Below are 17,313 nucleotides of genomic sequence, written 5' to 3'. Positions count from 1 at the left end.
CCCCCCCCTCCAACGGAAGCTAGATGGGCACATATTGTCCTAGAGTGTCAAAAGGGGGCTAGATGAGTACAAATTTCCAAAGTGTTGAGTCCTTAGAGTAGTGGACCATGCCGCTGATACTATATGAGAATATATGGAACCCCATTAGATTACTCTCCAAAATAGCCTTTATGGAGAGAATGGAGGTTATAACGTATATTGAGGAGAAATGGTTCAAGTATAGCCGATCTGAGACTCTTTAACATATGTGAAAATGAAACCATTTTCAACACTCCAACACAAAATTGGACACTTTTTTTCCAGAATACTACCACCATCTGTTTTGCATACCTTCAACCCCAGAAGAGCAGTTATCATGACCAACCAAGAAAGTCCATAAACCTATAAATCAATAGAAAATTATGAGCAGATATCCAGAAAAATATGGAACAGATGCAATGGAGTGAAACCATTTACCAGTATGCTTCTGCTATCACGAGCTATATTAAGATGATAAACAAGTCCATACTGGTAAAGGAAGAAACGAAGTGCAAGCACAATCTCCAAAAGTCTGCCTCTTGTATTTGTGTGTTTCAGGTGCTCCTGTTCTGCATCCCACCATGATTCCCAACTTTTATCTTGTGCAATCCCGATGCCGCCACGATTCCCCATCCACCGCTTCCAATCCGTCCAATCCTCCACCGTCTTCTGCCAATCAAATCCCGAAGGATTGAAAACGAAGGGAGCAAACAACCACGAGGATACCAGAAACCATATTGAGAAAGTGATGAACAAATATAAGTCTGAACTTCGGTATGATTCCCCATAAACTTGATAAATAACCAAAAGTATAGCCAGCTCCAACCCTTTCACAAAGTGACTTCTTGAATACAACCTGTAGTTATCGGCAAATTTTGCATGAAAGATGACAAACCCACGACCAGTAGCTCGATATTTTGAACCTCCGTGTAGAATTGTTTTTCCATAATAGTGCACCTTTGTTCCAAGTTGGAAAGTGAAGAAAACGGAGGCCAGTTGAAGCTGCATTATGATAAAGTCACCAAGGGCTCGTCGAAATCCACTTTCGAGACCTACTTCCATGGCCATAGGAAGTACCAGAATCAATCCCAGCTGAAAAACAGATTGGGTTGCAAGAGCCTCTTCTAGAGCCCTGTTGTTACTGATAGTTGCATCTTCCATAATTTTCTTTTCCAGCCCACTTAAAACCATATACATTCGTCCGTACAAAAAGACATAAACAACAAGTACAGTAACCTGGAACACAAGAATCAGAGCATGAAATAATTAATTCCAAGTAATAGCATAAAAAATCACAAGTATATAGAAGGGTTAAATGACCTTCTGACAGGTTTTTTTTATAAATCCATGACCTTCCGACAGGTTTTGAGAATATCACTGCTTAACAGAAGAATGTCTCGTCCATATACAAGAATGCCTAGAAACTTGTAAGAAGGTCATGGATTTAAAGAACGCTTGTCAGAAAGTGATTTAGCTAAATAACCCGTATACAAGTACTAGATTCCATCATTGTACCATGCTGCTAAAGTAGAAACCAACTGTGGTGAAGTAGAATGATAGCATCCTATAAAAGTCAAAACGCCGACCAAGTCTGTAAACGTCACGGCTAAGCGTCTGTTCGCCATTTCCATTTGCAACCTTGGCCTCAAATAGGGATATTTGATTCATACCAACATCTCGACCTTTGCCCACTTGGATATATTCGTGATGTGTTACAAATCCACCACGCAAAGTTGAATTGTAACCTGAAGAGACCTTGCTCAATTAGCCATACATCAAGCATTTATGCTTTACGGAATGACAAGATTTTACCTGAAAATATGTCCTCGCTCAAGTTGATAATTTTTGAAGCTTTACTTATACCACCCCTTGTTATGTGGAAGATTCTATCGAATATATCAGGGTGACCATAATGGAAGCGAACCCTGTGAAGTATAAATATTGAAATGTTGAGAAATTCCCATCATGATTATATAGAAGTTATATAATTATATGCCATGGAAATATGTAATAGTGACAAGAAATCAAGAGACTGCATAAAGACAAATCTTAAAAGGAAATTACAAAAGACCATGAATCGCACATATATCAATGACGTTTTATGGATAAATATGATAGTTGAAAACTGATAACACGAGCCCTAGAAGCTATTATAGAAGTGCTATCTTCGCAGCATCTCATGATTTGGTAACTGAAGTTCAATTGTTCATAATCAATTACATTAACTACCTTTACAACTATTTTATTCTATGTGCTGAATCCCGAATCCAAATCAAAGAGTTTGCTTTTTAAGGTAAGTAATAACCAAAGGAGAGAAATGGCGTACTGTCCCCTTCTTCACATTCATTTCATATAAATTCTAATGTATATAGGTCTATATGAGACGAAGGAATAAGATAAGAAGCTACATGAAAAACGATCTTCATCGCTACCTATTGATAATATTGGTTTGCTCAAGGTTAAATTACATACATATCACATTTGGGGGATTTTGAATGCGAAATGCTTCAAAATTAAAGTTTAGAGGAGTCCCCAAAGAGAACAAAAATAAAAAGAGCATTCTTGTATCCCCTTCTCCATATGAGAAGTTCCATTATCATATTATAGCAGAAAAAAGGTAATAATGGAAAAAATGTAACATCGCTAAACAAGGTAAATAACTTGGCTGACTACATTGACATTTTTAAGCTCAATATGCAGGCAAATCTTTACCGTTCTGCCATCAACAAAACCAGAAAAATCTAAAAACTACAAAAAAGGAATATGTGATACAGAGATGCCATCACACTGTTATATTTTAGATTGTAAGTTTCCTTATTACTGTATATTGATGAATGGGGTAAGAATGAACATACCTCAGAGGGTCTGCCAAAACCCTTTGACCAATCGTCACAAAACTTGTCTCTTGATTGGACATGAACCACGCAAGTGATGAGACACTGTAAATCAACAGCGAAACTGAGTACGACCATTCTACCCTCGAGAATAAAAGAAAAGTACCCCTCCCTCCTTCCCCAAAAAAAACACATTTTTGTCAACTTAAGTCTAAAGGTTTTTCAAGAAAAGATGAAGGGTATACCAACCTTCCAGTAAAAATATGTTCCCTCAATCCCAGTATTGTTGGTTTACGTTCGCCATGGTGATCTTTGTGGAATTCCTCCAATACGTTTCGCATTTTGAAAGCTTCCTCAAAGTAGTTGTCCTAAACATAAGAGGAAAGATGGTAACATGCATTAAAAAGAAACCAAAGGAAATCTTTTCAATTACCTGATTCATGTCAATTGTCTGCAGGGCCTCCCCACGAGTGAAAATAATTGCATGGTTTTGGTTTTCAGGTTTCCCTTCACCAATTTCTGTAGGCGGACCAGGAAGCTTGATTCGATATATTTCCTAAAATATCAATGGGAAATGATAGTTATTAAGCTACCACCAGTGTGGAAATCCTATTTCGTCAAAAGATTATTGTTTATGCAATTGTCTGCATCATGATTGTACTACCTCATCTAGTTTATCCCCACCCTTGACCAAAACAGAGTAGTAAACCTTCTGGCCTTTTTCATCATCTATCTCGTCTATATAAGCGACACGTAAAGATGGATATCTGAGACAATCACAAATTTAATTAGAAACCAAAAGGGCCTTTGGCCTCTCAGGAGGTTACAGGTTCAAACCTCACCAAAGGTGTGGAGGGTGAAAGAGCTTATCAGTTGCATTTGTCTTATATAAATATTATATATTTCAGAAAAGGAAATTTTGATTAGACGATACAGCAGCAACAATAACAACAAGAAGAAAGTAAAAGTACTTACGTAAGCATCAGATTTAGTATGTTAGCATAACAACTTTGATCTCTATTGTCACTGGATTTCTTCTGAGCACCATAAATCTGGCAAGAAACAACATAGGTGAACTTCAGATCTGCCAATGCTTCTGCACGTTCTTTGAGAACCCTGTGGTCTTTATTCATATCAACCGTCCGGTAGCCGGTAAAAATCTCTGTAGACGAAATAAGAGTAGTTAGCGGTGGTTGGTTGCATTAGGTTCCTACTTATCTGTGCAGTATGTATCGTTATATAGGGTTCTTCTATGTCTTTTACTATTTATTCTAACCAACTAGCGCCCCTTTTGATGCTTGGTTTACACAGGATTCTCTCTTTTAGTTATGAACATTACATGGTATCACAGCCTACACTTTGGTGAATTTATTCGAACCATATCGCCCCTTAGGATTTTGCTCCCAAGAGCAGCTCAATGGTATCTTTGCCAAGTTGATTATAAGTATCTTAACTTTAAAAAAGCAAAAAGTATTTTGTTATAGATAATAGAATTTATCAATGTATGAATTTATGTCTCGTAACTTACAAATAACTAACTAAATAAGAAGACTGTGAAATAGATAAGTGAAAAATGAGTCCAACTATCCACAATGCAACAATTTAACTAACCATTGTCCTCCGCAAAGTCTAGGAAGCATTGAAGTTCAAGAGCTTCTTTGTAATACATCATCCCTCTCACTGAAGACAAACATTTTCTGAATGAAGTTTTAAGATTGGTAAATTACAGGGTGAAGCATAATGAAAATGACCGAACCTGTTCTTGAAAGTGTCTGTCCCCTGTAAGAAACCCATTGACGTGTTGCCTCCGTCCTGTCTTTTTCATTAGCCTTTAGCTTTGGATCTCTGATCCTCTCTTCAAAATTTCTCCATTCATCTGGTTTTGCATGTAAAATCAACAATTAAGAGTACTAGATCATCATAAATAAAGAAGATTTCAGTAAAATGAGGTCTGAGAGTCACCTGGATATATTTTCTGAAGATAAAACAAGATTGAAATTCCATCCTCATTTTCCAGATGAAGCTCTTCTTCAGAATACAGAACGTCTTCTTTGTAATAAGGAGTCAATACACTGTTTTTAAACAGTGAAACCATGCGAGTTCTCATAAAAATATCCAGATTTTTATACCAAAAAGTATCTAGATGTGCTAAATGCAAATCGATTACATATCCATGACAACAATAGGAGAAGAAGCAGACCGTCAATGTTAATCAGCATAGGAAAATAAACTCAAAAGCATAGACTAGACATCAAGAAGATCTCAGTTTGCCCTGATCTCACTGCTAGACTAATTAGATGATATAAACACTAGATTTGATCAGGATCAGTAAAATGAATGGACCTTTTAGACAAATATGTTGAGATATTTTAAAATATAGAACATGCAACCAGTATCTTAAATCTACGTCTGTGGAGACCATGATGGTAATTTCGAGATATTTCATAAGAACATCTAATTTAAACGGTAGTACCAAAAGGCATCAAGAAGCGAACTATAAAGGGTTGAAATACCAACCTAAATGATAGCATATTGTGAACTTTTGGAGCATTTGGCATTCTCATATACAAAGAATTTGTAAAAAAAGTGATACGCCGGCGAGCCTCCAAATTCATAGGCACATTAATTGCAGATTCTTTGACAGTCAGAAGCAAATGGAGCCTCACTACCTATAAGAACAAATAAAAGAATGAGCAAAAGAACATTAAACTAAAAGGGTCGATAGAAGGCACAAAGTACCCTATACACCCTCTATTCCTTCAAGTAGCACCTTTTAGAGTCCATGGAGCACAGCTTTACTGATGTGCCATTTACTTGTGCATTATTTTGCAGATTTTACATGGATGATGCAAAAAGACATATATGAACTTATGTGTTCTTTGTTATTGCTGATGTGCCATTTATTGGTCTTTCTTTCGCGGATTTCACGGATTTCACATGGGAGATGCAAAACTAGACATATATGAATGCATTAACAGCTGATACCTTCAAGAAAGTAGACAAATTAAGAAACAGGGCATTGAGTTGAGAAAAGAAGTTCTAGATGATACCTTCTCCTTCCAAGATCTAATTTGAGTTAGCCGGATATTGATCCGTTCAAATCTCTCCTTTTTGTCATTGTCCTGACGACGAGAATGAGCTCTGTCAAGTATTCTACAAAAAAAAAAAAAACCGTGATATTTCATTATGTGTAAAGCTCACTTCAGAGTTCACATCATGGAAAATCGCTGACAAAACAGAACTTACTCCTGTCCGTTAATCATAACATCCTTTATGATAATCTCCATAAGATCTTGAAGGTCCTTAATAAGTTCGGAAGTGTAGTTCTCAGCATTATCATAATCTGCTAGCTGGAAGACACCCACTAGAGTACTCAAAAATAGTCTTAAATTGCAGAAAGAATGAAAAGTTAACTGAAACCTAAAGCACTCAAATGAAAAAAGTGCGAGCCCCCCTAATTATATAAAAACATAGTTTACCAGATCGCTTAAGAATTTCTCCAACTTATCGTTGAGTGAAGGCAATCCGCTCATACGAAATTTACTTAAAAATGTTCGCATTTGGATGCTAGTATCTATTTCATGGCATATATGCTTAATGATCCTATATAAAGAGAAAAAAACAAATCGTCATGATAAGTTGAATAATGAGAAGTGAATACAGAAAGATATCTGATTTAGCATCAAGACTGCCTAGCATAACGATATCTGCTTTAGCATCAAGACTGCCTAGGGAATTGAAAGGAAATAATGCCACATAAATATAGGTCTTACATCTTATCCCCTTCATCATCGAGAAGATCATATAACATTTCCTTCAGTGTTTGGTAGCACTCAATAACTGCTGAGTGCATATAGTCATCATTATTGATCTTCCTAAAGAGGTCTGCGTCTTCCTTCCCTTTGAAATCTTTGGCCATGTCTAATGCAATTGGGATCTTAAATTAACAAGAAGTGGTCAATACATGATTCACATTAACTTAAAATATTAATATAAAATCATATAACTCTGACTAAACCTATATATAAGGTATAGAAGTTCAACCTTACTAGCAAGCAGGAAAGGCGGCCATTGGATAACTGGGACAACACTTGTCTTATATGGTACAAGGAGTAGATCTCTCTCACTAACAAAATTAAAAGGTGTCAATAAAATCTTCGGTATTACTCGTATTGATTAATAACCAACCAAAGTTTGTATTTGAAATAGAAGGCAGCTTCAACCTGTTGCTGATCAAGTCCTCCATCCGCATTGAAAATATGAACTCATTCCACACTTGTGAAAATTTTGCTATGTTCTTTCTCACCAATGAATCATCCTCCTACAGGAGATTTTTTATTAAAAAGTTAAGTTAAATTAAATTAAAACAGGTATAATGGAAACAAAGTTCTCCAATTACAAATCAAACGGTACTATAATGGTTCCATGACAATTAGGTTAATAGAAGGGTAGATGCAAAAGACTAAAAAGAAACATATACTGGCCTTACCAGGGGATCTATTTTGGGTTCTTCTTTCTGCATTGGTACAAGGCGTTCATAGAAAGCTGAAGGAACTGAATCAAATCGGGAGCGCAGCATCCCAAGTGTTCGAATCTAAAAAATAAATGACAGAGAATGATATAAAGTCATGAGAAGAATAGTGTTACAACAAGACTAGCAGCAAAACTGCTTACTAACAGAGTGCCCTATGATCATTACTAACTGGCAAAAATCAACGTTTTACCAGTCTTATACACCACTGTAACATGTTCATTTTCCTTAGGAGTAAACAATTTAAAGGAATATATGTCCTAACCTCACCCAGGTGGCTGAAGGCTCCATAGATTCCACCAATAATGGTAGCAAATATTGCATACCAAATTTGTGCATCCATAAAATAGACCTAAAAGAGCAAGAACATCTCTAGATTTTCAGTCAGTTACATAAAAGCAAAAAAAAAATAAGGATGCTTACCATGACAATTGGAGCCCAAATAGCAATTACAACACCGATATTATGAGTCACTACAAATTACTCAAAAGAAGTCAGATTGTAATTTTAAAGATAATCTCAAGAAGGAAGCTTTCAATAATAAATTTTACCATTCGGAAAGAACTCATGCCAGTCATATTTGCTAACTGACAATTCCATGATTACTTTTGTGGGTGCAACCAGCGGCAATATCTATCATGAAAATGTGAAGAATGAGCATAAAAACTACTTATAGATATAACATCATATAGCTTATATTGCAAGAAAAAAATTTATTTTTCAGCATATAGCAATGCCCAAAAATCTCCTCATAAACATCAATAATATACATCATATATTTGAATAATTATAATTTAATCTTTCAGCGTATCGCAATGCCCAAAATCTCCTCATAAACATCAAGTTTTGGAAGGAACCGAAGAGGGTTACCCCGGAAAAACAGAAAGCAAGGAAAGTTCAAAGATGAAGTGACAGTAAGAGGCATAAAATAAAAGAGTGTGCAAAGGTAACAGATAAGACAGGAAACTAGAGTGAAGAACATGCATAACAGTACATCTTTCTTCCTCTTTTTCGTTCTTCTATTTTTTCTTTTCATCTTTTTTTTAACTTGCATGCTTATCATAATATACATCACTTCTTGCAAGTAAGAAAGGATGATATTTAATCAATGCAATTCCTGAAAAGGTAACTGCAAAATCGACACATGGATTTTGTGAGAACAATAATGAGATACCAACCTGATGTAGAAGTTGTGGCTTCTTAAAATACGTGAGGTGAAAATAAAATCTGGCATTTTTGTCGTATGGTAGTTAAAAGAACTTGATAGACTTTTTAATAATTGGTGTGAATATATGTGTACATAATGACAATACCACAAAACTACTAACCACATTATGTGGCTATTATATGCAATAGAATTAAAATTTTCCATGACTGCAAGATAGGAAACAAAACAACCTCAACATAGTAGCTAAATGCGAACTTGCTTATTAGCAGCAGCATCCAAAATAGTGTATACCTAAAGATCAAGTGTTAAAAATGGTTAAAAGGAGAATGGATAAAAAGCATATTCAACCATCAATTAACTGTGCATCCTTACTTCAAAAGGGAAAACATGTCCTCGTGCATGCCTCTTCCAACATAGAGCTTCGGCTGAGAAAAGTTAACAACTTTGAAGTCAATAGGATGAATCTAATGTCAAAACTGTTAAGACATAGGACTTTTTTAGCAATACTTGTTTATCTCTTGGATTTGTCAGCCTACAAATATTCTCGACATATGCTGGTTTTCTCTCAATTATACAATATCGTTCTCTAGCCCTTTATTTTGCATGGTATTGCAGCTCAGACCCAAATAACCTAACCCTCAATTCCTCACAGTTTAATTGAGAAAATTTTATAAGATGCACAGGTTGGGAACTGTTCATTGATGGACAGGTTGAGAGAAGTCAATTAATCACTGTTTAATTTTTTGAAACATTTAATTCAATGATTTGTTGTTAATCATAGCAGTGGGGGCACTAAACTCCTAGGAAGCATTTAAGCAGTCCCAAATAATTGAAGCAGAGGACAGTTAACAGCTAGGCAGCAGCCTTAGCGGCCCTAAATAGGGATTCCTAGAAACTGTGTTTTAGTTATTTCTATTTTATATCTTGGCTCATTAAGCATTATATAATATTTATATATATATATACACACACATACATAAAAGAGCACTTTACAAGAAAATTAGCTAACCTGGGCCCACCACATTAGAAGAACAATCATACGCCAGTTTGAACGTTCCATGGATCTCCGCATGGGTGGGAGCAGAAATAGCAAAGCAGACAATATGTTGGGTGTCAAATAAATTGCAACAAGATAGTTATAAAGTGATTGTTTCCTCCAAGTTCCTCCCAGAGTGCTGAAAACCCTCACAAGTCCTGTTGGATTCAGAACAGAGCTTGAATAGCCAATGGGTAGGATCACTACCCAAAAGGCAGCAACGGTGACTTTAAGGAGGTAGCGAAGTATTTGAGTAGATTTCAAGCTCCTCCAAGCATTAAAGCTAAGGATTAAATCTAAAGCAGCTGCAGAACAGAATTAGGGAGAAAAAAAAATCTTAGGCACAAAAGAGACATAGTTCTGAAGACCAAAAACCATGCTTTGGCAATTCAAATTAATTTGCATGGTCATTTCTAAAGAACAAAATTGTGGCCATATATGTTTTTCCTGTGTAGAGAAATCTTTAACAGGAAGAGCTGCAGATATGCAGAAGACATTTCGATATAGCAATAAAGAAGTGTCAGTGTAGTAGAGATTAAGAGTCAATGTGTAACTGAAAAGGGGAAGACCTTTACCAGGAAAAACTGTAAATAATAGGGACTACAGAGTTCAAAAGAAGTCCAATAAGCCAGACGAACCTTTTAAAATACAAATAAGTTAGCTATGTCAACTTAAAGTCAAAAAATTGCTTCCTGAAATTCTTAACATTTCTTAGGGATACAAAATTCAGGAAATGTTCTTAGACAAACAATAAAGTGAAAATTAGATACATAAGGTTGGGTTCCGGTGAGAATAAGAGTTACAGTGAGAACAAAACCTTCATATACGCTTATCTACCTTCAACTACCTCTATTTGCCTATTTTTGTCATAATGGCCAAAACTTTAACAAATTCATGCATGTGAAACTGATTAAATGTATGTAAAAGTTCGTGAAAGTGACTGAAAATGAAGATAAAGCTAGATGAAGGTAGTTGAAGATAGTCGAAGGTAGATGAATGCAGTTAAAGGTAGATGAAGTTAGATCAAATAGTCAACTCATCAAAAGGCTCAGAAGTGTTCTCACCATTCTCACTATAATTGTTATTCTCACACAATCCCAAGTCTACATACATAATACAACATTACCCATACATGGACTTGAAATGTATAAGAACAAATGGAAAACGGAAAGAGCATAGAAGGGCAGAAAAAATACCTTGGAAAAAGTTGAGGACAGCAGAAGTAATGAAAATGCTCAGAATACTCGCAATGACACCCTCATCAAAAATTCCAAAAATTGATCCATCTCCATGACTTGCTACGATTACCATAGCCTGAAAAAAGAAAGAAAATGAATGAAACTAATCCCAAAATGAAGACATCAATAGCAAGCTATATGATGATATTATATACCTGAAAAACTAATATAAGAAACATCCACATTCGATCAAAACTCCTGTACAGGTGCAAAAATGTCCGCACTTCAACAAAATTTGTTTTAGGTTTCTTCTTTCCAGATATGACTTGGTTGTGCTCCTGCAATTACATGTTGACATCTTAGTGACAACTAACAACATGAAATCAAGTGAAACAAAAGGCGCTTATAAACCACCACAGTTCTAACTCCAATAGAAGTTTTTCACGTATGCTATGTGAAACTACTTGATGGTAATCGAACAGCCAGTATCTTTTGGAGCTCTAAACAGTTTATTGGAACTGATCATGATTGTATTGACCAACATTTAAACTTGAATTCAAACTATTGCATGTATAGAACTTCTCTATACTGTCAGATTCAAATGTTAAAGAGAATAAGTGAATCACCTAATTAATTTGCAGACGAAATAAACTAATATTGAGCGTAAAAGGCTTTATAGAAGTCAAAATTGACTGCACTTTAGATAGTTCCTTGCTGGGAAGGATTATTTTAAACTTTAAATGACAACAGTAACATTTATTGAAAAACTCTGTTACTAACTAGGTTTCAAGTAACATCTAGTGCATTCAGATAATAAGAATTATCGATCTTCCAGAAAATTATTAGATTAAAAATGGTTTTTTGAGTTTGATGATGCATAAGTGAGGTTTTAGACTCCTCATTTTACGTAAATTTTTTCTCTTACTGATTGCACGCCTTCAAATTTGGATATCAAAACCTAAACATGAAAAAATATTAAATTGTGTTAAAGATGCAACAGAGAAGACATGTTCAAAGTTTCTACTCTGCGAAGAATGTATTTAAGTTCTCAATTAACAATCAACTGCCTTAGACGGTGACTTTGAAATTAGCATCTCCAGTGAAATACAGGTATGGTATACAGAATTATTTAGAAACTGCAAAGTGTCAAGTTGAATAGATACTCCATTTGCCTGCAATGTATCGTCAGAGTCAACGAAAAAGTCAGATTTGAGGTCCATTGGCCATCCTAATTTAAAGCATTTGTCAGACCTGAAAGGGAAGAGTTGAAGTTTCTATTAGAAACAAATAACATATTATGGCATGTAAGAAATTCCATAATCAGGTGCATTTACCAAAAGTATTCGTTAAGATCATCATAGTTTCTCCAGGAAGAATGGCTTGCTTTGCCACCTCGATTTCTCCTAGCTTCCTGTCACCATATAACAAGAAGATGTTTTCAATAATTCATCAAATTTGCATGACAATCAAACAAGATCAATAGTGGAGTTAGAAGTTACTACCTTGCGCATAACCTCATAAATAGGCGACACGACGTCCTGTAAAAACGATTCTTCTCCAAGTGCTTCTGCTTGATATGCACCCCCACTTACAGGTTGGACATTGCCAAACAAAATCCCATGCATTTCATTCGCCATCTTAATCATTCAATAAAAACATGTGGTAAATATCATTTTAGATCTCACAATCAGCATAGCATTATCACAGAACTGAAAGAATAATGTTTCTAGAGATAATAACAACTTGCTAGCTCTCAAAAATCAGCTCATTGCAGATAAGATACCCTCATATACATCAAGTAATCCTTATTAAGAAGTAGGGGTGTGTATTTAGCATATTATATCATCTAAGAGGTGGGAATCGTAAAGTGTGTATTCCATTAACCAAGATGTGAAGAAATGATATGTAAATGGGCCAATAGGCAAACAAAGACCTAGAAATATAAAAAATATAGTGAAATGGCATAATTGTCATATATCTATGCAACATGCACATGATAATAAATTTCCTAATATGAATTGTCAAATAAGGTTGAGTTCGAGCGACTTCCATAGCCCATGCAATGCACCACTTTGCAAAGCATGGAATTCATCCAACCAAGCCCTTTTAACTCAGTGGTAGAGTAATGTCATCGTAATATTCATACCTAAGGCTTTTCCACAAAGTGGTGACGGAACGTTTAACCTTTACAAATAGAGTACGGCTTTGCTCGAGCACAAAAGGAGCTAAGATTCAGCTAATAGTTGAGAAGCAAATGAACATGACAACGAATAACCTAGAATGAAATGAACGATAGCAACATGTGTAATCCTTATATGTTACATGTTGTGAATGCAACTGTGTAATTGATATCTTAGAACAAAACAAATAGAAATATGGTGTTGAAGTTAAATGCAAAAAAATTGACTAAATTAGAAAGAGTATTGTTGTGAATCACCGCCAATAAAAAGACACATAGAGATAGAAAAGTAAACATACATTATGAAAAATATAGCAAATACATTCAGGCATGAAGCGGATATTCGAAGCTTCACCCCAGATAAGCAGATAGAGTCCAATGTAGAGAAGCTCTAGCTGTTGCCTATCTGCACCAGGTTCAAACCTATGCAATCAAAGAAAAACAATAAAGTGAACTAGAAAATGTAAAAAACCTTTAATTTCAAGCAACAATAAAAGTGCTACACAATATTGATAATAACTTACTTGAGGTTTGACTTGCAGTGCAAATAATCACACCAAGAGCAATAGTTCTTGAATGTTTTATCCATTAATAGATGTATTGTGTGGCCATCCAGCTGCCCGTATTCAAGTCAGAATAGACACATTGTAACAAGTTTGATACAAAACTAAAATCATTATGTGCAAAATTAACGAATTTGAGATAAATGAAAACATAACCAGGTAACATATTCCAATATGTTAATGTGTTGGTGGAATCTTTACCTCCTCATAATCTTCAAGACTCTTTGACCGTGTATCAATGTTTGCAAGTAGCAAGATTAAATGTTCCCGCTGATTTGCAACATTTCCTTTCTTTAATGCAGAGATGGGATGAAGAAAAGTATAGTTAGATTTGTAAACAACGTCAACATGTTAAAATGATAGGAACAAAATTCTTTAAAGAATATAACATTCGAGGTAGAACATAAAATAGACTTATAAAAGCTTCCAAACACTCTAAGCATATGTGCATGATGCATCAAACAGAAAAGTATAACAAATTGTGAAAACAAAGAGCATCAGGGCATATTAATCAAGTAAACATTTGAGGTCATACTCTAGGCCTTGAATCTCAAAAAAATACAGAAATAGGTGAAAATTTTGAATGAATAAATAATCAAAAATATTGTTTCCCTATATCTCAATTGGTCAAATTCAAAGCACATATCTCCTTTCGAGGAATGCCCGGAAGAATTTGAATAATGAAAAACATTTTTAAAACACAACTTCAATCATAACAAGTATACTTAATAGGACATAAGTTTTCATATCACGGCCTATAAGTGGTCATATCACCAAGAATTTAAGACTTGGGCTGCATTTCTTTGTGCATTTTTGTTGTATGAGGAGTAAGATGCAAAGAGAGAAACAGAAGAAAGTTCTAATAATAAAAAAACATGAATCAAATGAAGCACAATAGGACCACAATGTACCTGAAATCCAAAAGCTGAAGAAAGCCACTCGAGTATATCATTAGCAGATTTGTCTCTGTCCCCTGGCTTTCTAAGTGGAGGATTATCCACATTACGGAGAGCTCGAAGAGCTGCTTTGATCTAAGAATCGAAACAAAGAAATAAATAAACAGGACCAGGGAGAGAGACAAAGCTGTATGTACATGCATTTAAGCAGGAAAAAAGGAGAATGAGAATGGAAGGGAGGAAACAAAGGCTTATATCCATCTAAACCCAACCTCAGGAAGCTCCATAATTGCTGGTTTAACCCCAACAGCATATAAAGGAAGAATGTTATAGTGTTCATATTGTTCCTTTTTCTCCTCTACATCTTTAGCATATTCTTCAGTCTGCATGCCACAGAAACAGGGACATGAATATTTCAGTAACTTCCACAATCAGTAACTTAAATACAAAACATGTGCATGATAGACCAGCTTTACCTCATATTCAACTTTTGAAGGAGGTACCACCGTCTTCAATACAGCATACAACACCGTTGCAATCTGATAAATCTTAGCCATCTCCTCACTTTGAAGATGATAGAAGGTAGAATAACAGAACAAATAAGTAATGAACTAAGAAAACATTGACAGAAGATTCCGAAAGGTTATTAACTAAAAGAAAGACTCACGGTTTCTTTGTATATTGACCCTCACTGATGTTTTTCTCATAAAAGTTTTGGTAGTATTTCTGGATTTCCGTAGGATCATTCTTTGCTAATCGAGGCTTTATCTCTTCCTCTTCCTGTGAGAAAAAGAACATCCACATTTTCCGTGAGTTTCTGAAAAGCAAACACCTCTACATAGAACAGTTATAAAGAAAAGGCAGCAGCATTGTTGTTGGTTAGCACATAGTATTGATGATGATTGCAGTATATAATGGACCATCTCTGGAACGTTAATTGCCATCATCCTTTTGTAATGAACAATTTAATAAGCCAAACTAATAATCGCATTTTAACATAAAACTTGGTTATCAACCCAAAGTTATTTAACAGAAGAAAAGTTAATAGGATTCAGCTGCAACACAAAACAGAGTGAGAACTTATCTTGTATACCTTCTTAAGTCTATGCAGCAGGTAGGTCTTGAACTGACGAACACCACGTCCAGTAGATTTACGGTCCATCCTGTGTACATTCTCGAATGCATGAAACCGGCCTAGTCCAACAAAGTATACGAGGTGATGAGAAAATCTTTTGAGACGGGTTCCTGGGTTCCTTGAGTTGTGCACTACGCTTTCCATTTTGGGTTGTCCCTAAAAATGCAACATTTCCTGTTTGGGTAACTTCTAAAACCTACTTTACTTCTTTGCCCCTTGGTGTTATTTATTGTCCTTATTAAGAAGCAAATTTAGACACTTGATCAACAATCAGACATTTTTATTGCACTATGAGCAAAATCAAACATGTTGCACCTCCTGGGACGGCCAGAATATCATTTTCCTTACCTTCTTAAAAGAACTAACATACGACCATAAATTTGAGTTCTGTACAAAGTTTGGTGACACTGTGGACTACTCGTTCAGGAATCAAGTTACCATGTTTCTATTGTAAATGCTCTGTATTCCTCTTTGTAGATGTTACTAGTTATGTAGTTATCATATTTCTCTTTATAACTAAATAGATTGTCATAAATTTTGAAGTTACCAACCTTTTTGATGCTCAGAAGTCACCTGGATTTTTTATCCAGGTTCCCAATCATAGGAAAACTAATGACCCTACACATTTTGAGATAGGATTATAAGAAATCTATAGAATCTCGAGCAGATTGAGAGTTGAATTTCAATTCACAACTATGACCACTTAAAATTGCAATCAACAACCCTGATGGTTCCCTCCAAATCCCTTGTGGGTCTCGAGTGCATCCCATTTCATTTCTAGTGAGACCCACAGCCTACCGGCCATGAACATGAATAAGTTTAGTAAGGGGCTGTTTATAAAAAAAATTGGGTAAGGACTGATCAGGTACGATGCTCTGGCCAGGTAAGGTACCCTCCCTCTTACCGGGTCAGCATCTCGGTTAAACAACATTATCTCTTAACTCGGTCAGCACTATTTACCCGGTAAGATGTTCTAAACACTTGGTAAACAGCCCCTACAAGTCAGACATAACCTGCCACTAAGCCAACCATTTGGGGTTACAATTTGAAACATCTGATATCACACTTAGAGTATTTCTGCCACAAGTGAAGAAGTGATAAATCTTCATCTTCCATGCTGAATTCAAACATCCACCAAAAACTATTCTTAAACAATTCCTAGTTTTTTTCTTACTTTTTGTCAATTTCAGCATCAGTAGTCACAACACATGTGAAAGAAAAAGGCGAATATGGTTTATAGGTTTGAAACATACACAAGTAAGCAACTCTGGGGTTATCCTTCTCGACCTCGTTGGCAACACGAAGGATGGGAGCAACAGAAGCAAGGGAAGACGGCACAAGCTCACTGTCAACGGCGGCGTTGTCCTCCGCATATGGTTCAATCATGGAGGAACCCCTCGTCATCCTCCTTGAAAGCGACCTCGGTGGACCTACATCTTTTATCCCACTCGTGCTCGCCATCTCTAACCACCTCCCAAAACAGCACTAATAATTCCCACCTGAATCTGTTGTACACCGATGTTCTTAAGATGAAAAACATATGTTCTGAAGAAAGTATAATCGAGAATCAGTTTTGAATCCATGTATGAAGTCGGTATATATGGGGGATCTTTTGAATGTGCGTTTCCGCTTTATGAAAGATTGATTGCTGGTTGTGTTTGTGCTTTTGCTTTTGCTTTTTGGCTGGCCTTTTGTGGAATAGAAAACTGATCGATATCAAAGGGGGAAAAAGATGAGTCCCCAAGAACAAGAGCTAGCTTAGGGGATTAAGATAC

General features: G+C 35.8%; 1 protein-coding gene across 1 annotated transcript in view; it reads right to left on the bottom strand.

Moving 5' to 3' along the window:
* LOC112523188 (callose synthase 7) overlaps positions 1–17,297 on the bottom strand; it is an 18,614-nt gene extending 1,317 nt beyond the window's left edge. Inside the window, exons 1-40 of the mRNA XM_025132683.1 lie at positions 16,792–17,297; positions 15,497–15,597; positions 15,071–15,183; positions 14,880–14,967; positions 14,676–14,786; positions 14,419–14,538; positions 13,709–13,798; positions 13,469–13,560; positions 13,244–13,367; positions 12,268–12,402; positions 12,100–12,176; positions 11,929–12,016; positions 10,981–11,103; positions 10,784–10,901; positions 9,561–9,892; positions 8,924–8,976; positions 8,782–8,842; positions 7,935–8,016; positions 7,807–7,856; positions 7,649–7,735; positions 7,342–7,446; positions 7,076–7,173; positions 6,897–6,978; positions 6,626–6,789; positions 6,332–6,455; positions 6,099–6,202; positions 5,903–6,005; positions 5,370–5,521; positions 4,815–4,924; positions 4,609–4,728; positions 4,464–4,532; positions 3,828–4,014; positions 3,517–3,619; positions 3,286–3,408; positions 3,102–3,220; positions 2,874–2,957; positions 1,831–1,943; positions 1,534–1,763; positions 457–1,254; positions 331–381 (exon numbers count right to left, since the gene is read on the bottom strand). Coding sequence (XP_024988451.1) covers positions 331–381; positions 457–1,254; positions 1,534–1,763; positions 1,831–1,943; positions 2,874–2,957; positions 3,102–3,220; positions 3,286–3,408; positions 3,517–3,619; positions 3,828–4,014; positions 4,464–4,532; positions 4,609–4,728; positions 4,815–4,924; positions 5,370–5,521; positions 5,903–6,005; positions 6,099–6,202; positions 6,332–6,455; positions 6,626–6,789; positions 6,897–6,978; positions 7,076–7,173; positions 7,342–7,446; positions 7,649–7,735; positions 7,807–7,856; positions 7,935–8,016; positions 8,782–8,842; positions 8,924–8,976; positions 9,561–9,892; positions 10,784–10,901; positions 10,981–11,103; positions 11,929–12,016; positions 12,100–12,176; positions 12,268–12,402; positions 13,244–13,367; positions 13,469–13,560; positions 13,709–13,798; positions 14,419–14,538; positions 14,676–14,786; positions 14,880–14,967; positions 15,071–15,183; positions 15,497–15,597; positions 16,792–16,999 — 5,292 coding nt within the window. The 5' untranslated portion in view covers positions 17,000–17,297. The remainder of the gene's footprint in view (positions 1–330; positions 382–456; positions 1,255–1,533; positions 1,764–1,830; positions 1,944–2,873; positions 2,958–3,101; positions 3,221–3,285; positions 3,409–3,516; positions 3,620–3,827; positions 4,015–4,463; positions 4,533–4,608; positions 4,729–4,814; positions 4,925–5,369; positions 5,522–5,902; positions 6,006–6,098; positions 6,203–6,331; positions 6,456–6,625; positions 6,790–6,896; positions 6,979–7,075; positions 7,174–7,341; positions 7,447–7,648; positions 7,736–7,806; positions 7,857–7,934; positions 8,017–8,781; positions 8,843–8,923; positions 8,977–9,560; positions 9,893–10,783; positions 10,902–10,980; positions 11,104–11,928; positions 12,017–12,099; positions 12,177–12,267; positions 12,403–13,243; positions 13,368–13,468; positions 13,561–13,708; positions 13,799–14,418; positions 14,539–14,675; positions 14,787–14,879; positions 14,968–15,070; positions 15,184–15,496; positions 15,598–16,791) is intronic.
* Positions 17,298–17,313: the final 16 nt, after the last annotated feature.

Source organism: Cynara cardunculus, assembly GCF_001531365.2.
Source record: "Cynara cardunculus var. scolymus isolate 2C chromosome LG 12, CcrdV1, whole genome shotgun sequence".
NCBI classification, from domain to species: Eukaryota; Viridiplantae; Streptophyta; class Magnoliopsida; order Asterales; family Asteraceae; genus Cynara; species Cynara cardunculus.
This window is presented reverse-complemented; position numbering and strand designations above follow the sequence as displayed.